At 39.9% G+C, this 3,864-nt stretch overlaps 1 protein-coding gene across 4 annotated transcripts in view; it reads left to right on the forward strand.

The window, feature by feature from the left end:
* Positions 1 to 3,864, forward strand: part of atp8a1 (ATPase phospholipid transporting 8A1) — a 119,547-nt gene that overhangs the window by 22,116 nt on the left and 93,567 nt on the right. For all 4 annotated transcript variants that reach the window (XM_010784558.1, XM_010784560.1, XM_010784559.1 and 1 more), the window contains exon 3: positions 2,974 to 3,073. In XM_010784558.1, coding sequence (XP_010782860.1) covers positions 2,974 to 3,073 — 100 coding nt within the window. The remainder of the gene's footprint in view (positions 1 to 2,973; positions 3,074 to 3,864) is intronic.

The following is a 3,864-nucleotide window of genomic DNA, read 5'->3' on the forward strand; positions in this document are numbered from 1 at the left end:
CCGTCGTGGGTGGGGGGGGGTTCGTCATTCGGATCCCCCTTTGTGACGTCGAATGTCAACATTTATTAGTTGTAAGGTCATACCCCCTTCTAGTCGACGGTAGCTATTTGACCATTCGGATACGCTTTCCAACCCACTCTACTTGTTTACGGTAATTCCGCTCATACACAATTTGGTTTGTTTCTATGTATCCACACACTCGTTATACGGAGACAGTAAAAGATTTTGTTTGTAAAGTCCCTGTTCCAATCCACTTACAAAGGAAGTTCAACTGCGATGAACGGGGGTGGGGTAGAAATAAAGACTAGAGAACCCACTTTCACTCACGTAAGAAATCATTGTGAGGACATGATGTTTCGGCCAAGTTGGATTGCGACCTTATACACACTCGATGGCAAATGGATTAGGTTCTGTTTGCGCGAGAGCGATTTGACAGGATGCCTGCGCCAATAGGTTCACCTAGCCGAGTTCGGTCGAGAAGCGGGACAGATCAATCCACCGCAGCAAGTGTACTTTGACAACCATAAACCTCGTAAGCTGGTTAGTCGTTGTCCTGTTCGCATGACCTGTCAGCGCGCAGTATGAAGGATTATTTTAAGTTGATGTATAATCGTATTTATACTCAATTACTTCAATTTGAAATTGTAGGTACTGAATTTGTAAATAGGTGACCGCTATTTTCGGGTGTATCGACGTGACGTTAACACATTATGTCGACCATTTTTTTTTCACAACTTACACTATGTATATGTACCAAATCACCTATAGTGCACGGGAACGCTTACCTGTCGCATACACTACGATGAATTATGTAACTGGCTCACAAAGAGTTGAATTACACAACGACATTAATCAACACTTACAATAACACACCATAAAAAAGAGGGATTGGGATATATATTTTTTTAAATCCTCTGGAGCAGAGAGAGGAGCTGTGGATTATTGTTATTGATTAATGCATCAGTGTTTCTAACGGCCCCTACACGCGGCGTGCGTTGCCCATTCACTTTGAATGGGGTGACGTCACGCTTTGCCGAATTGCATTGTGGGAGCATAGCTACGCTTTGCTCGAGATGCTCGCTTCAAAAGTAGAGCAATATTCTACTTTTGAAGCTTCAACGGAAGCGTCAGCCAATCGAATCATATGCCAGAACAAGCTCTCGCCAATCAAACCGCGTGCTTGCGTGTCCGGGGCGGGAGATTCATGTGATTGGTTGTTGGTCGAGCTTCAGACAAGCCCGCCGGCATGCTACAACGCACGCCGCCGTGTGTAGGGGCCGTGTGTGTAGGGGCCGTAAGGGTCAAAAACGCTAAACTCACAACTTAAAATGAAAGCGTTTAGTTTATTTAATAAAAGAGCACATGTCCAAATGTGAAAAGTGGCAGTAGAAATAGATTAGTTGCAATTTGGTGCTATATATATATTTAAAAAAATTAAAATAATAATAATAATTTATATATATATATTTTTTAAACACCTTGAATTTCAGGGAGGGCGCAGGGCTCCGTTGGCGGGGCACAGCGCCCTTCCAAGAAAATGGTAGGGGAAACACTGAGCTGATAAACGCACACTTCATGATAACCAGTAACCCAGCTACTTGTATTTGGATTTGTAATCTAACCTTTTTTCTCTTCTTTGGCTCAAATTTCTTTTGTTTTAGTTTTTTTGGGTTTGCTGCCCATTTGAGTATTAAACTCACTTTTCAAAAGCACAAAAGGCCTGTAGAAACACTCATAGATTCAAAGCTATTTGCATGTCTAGTATAAAATAAGACATTGACGTCATAACCTCAGACGGCTTTGAAACTGTTCTTGTGTTTACACAAAGGAAGACATTTTTTACAGGCTACTAAACACCTCAAATGTATGTACTGAAAATGCATCTATACATTTTACTTTGTAAACAGTTTATCTGTATTTATTTGGTTTGAATTTCCCTTGGTGGGATGTTTTTTGATCAAATGGATCAACTTAAAGTTATATTCAGGACATGTTGAAGAGGATAATTGCAATCGCATGAACACATTTTTCAAATAAAACGTAATCTCTATTAAACTGTGTAGTTTTTAAAAGATTATGTTTTCTTATTGTTATCACCAAAACTAAACAAAGAATACTAGAGTAGTTGAAAGAAAGATTATACTCTGTTGAAAGAAACAAAGCTTACCCTTTGCTGACCCTTGTTCCGATGTGAGGCTGGTGTTACATTGTACTGTCAGAACAATGGCTCTCTCTCTCACTCACTCTCACTCGCCCCGCTAACTGTCAGTGGACGGCTCAGTACTGGGCGCTCAGGATAACAGGGAAAGGAAGTCCTTATTTAGTTCTGTGTTTGTGGACGTTCCACAAATGCTGCAAAAGTGCTAGTCAAATAAGATTCAGTTTAACAGGAATAAACAGTGATCCCTATTTTAACCCCCATATGCTTAACCCCCTTTAGACGTGTTGGAGGCTGTGCTCTCTGATATTACACTTGTATGTTTGTGACGGCTTTTATCTGTGTGTGAGTAAGCAAAGTGTTGCCAGTGGCTTGGCATACATCATGGCGTATATGTTCTCCTAAAGTGGCGGCTGTGACTGGCCCTTTAACACAGCTGTAAGTCAGACTGCTGGAGGTTTGACTCTCAGGCACACACCACCATCACTGCCAACACACACCACCCAGCCCACTGCAGCACAGGCCACATAGCTCATGTACGACAGGAGCGCTTTCACCCTCCCCCTCCTCCCAATCATTCTTTATGACCACTGAGCACACTGCTCTCTGCTGTTCATCAGTCTCTCACATGAACACAGCAACAAAAGTACCATGGGTCAATGGATATATATAATGCATATATTTGATATTTGGAGAGTATAAATGTATCTAAATAATGCTTTGTGAAAAGGTTAAGAGAACTAACCATTTTGTTTTATTTTTCTTGTCTCCTCCCTCCCACCATGGCCTTGTTTGCTGCTTGATGCCGTCCTCAGCACAGCCAAATACAACGTCCTCACCTTCCTCCCCCGATTCCTCTACTCGCAGTTCAGAAGGGCCGCCAATGCCTTCTTCCTCTTCATTGCACTGTTGCAGGTAAGATTAGGTGTTGCTGTGAATCTGTGCCATGGATTTCAATACAAAGATAATACCCTATTAATAGGGCTGCTCAATCAAAAAATGTCACAATTATTCTGGTCAGTATTGTGATCAAGATCATTCAAAACAGTTGCTTATTGACTTTGGAAACAACATGCATTTATTGAAATGTTTTAGATTTTTTTTAACTAATACAAATAAAAAAACTAAAGTAATTTCACAGAAAAAAAGGTAAAAAAAGTTAATACAAATAAAATATTAATTGATAATATACTAATACATGTACTTCATACAGACATTGAAATAAATAATATTAAAAAAATGTTCAAATAAATTAGATTAAAAAAAAAAATAATAATAATTTGGATATTCATCCAGCCCTTATACATTTGTAATCACTGTACTTCGATGCACGCACGCACGCACGCACGCACGCACACACACACACACACTATATACGCTTAAAGCTCTGTAAAGCCTTATTATTCCATTCTTTCACTTTGAGGGGTGCCTTTCACATTGTTTTTAATAACAAACCTATTTACTTTTTTCTTTTTGAGACATGTTAGTACATGATAGAAAGACGTACACACACAAACTTTTATGTTACTACCTGAAGGACAGTCACCTAATGATTTTGCAGATCTCATCATGCCACGTCGTACCCCTAAATCATCTCAACTTGCATACTTAAGATGTTGTAGGCAGAAATCGTACGTAAATTAAAGGGGTTAGAAAGAATGGGCAGTAAAGGATGGTACGTAGATGACACCCGACAATTTCGTTCC

Source organism: Notothenia coriiceps, unplaced genomic scaffold, assembly GCF_000735185.1.
Source record: "Notothenia coriiceps isolate Sejong01 unplaced genomic scaffold, NC01 NC01_scaffold00026422, whole genome shotgun sequence".
NCBI classification, from domain to species: Eukaryota; Metazoa; Chordata; class Actinopteri; order Perciformes; family Nototheniidae; genus Notothenia; species Notothenia coriiceps.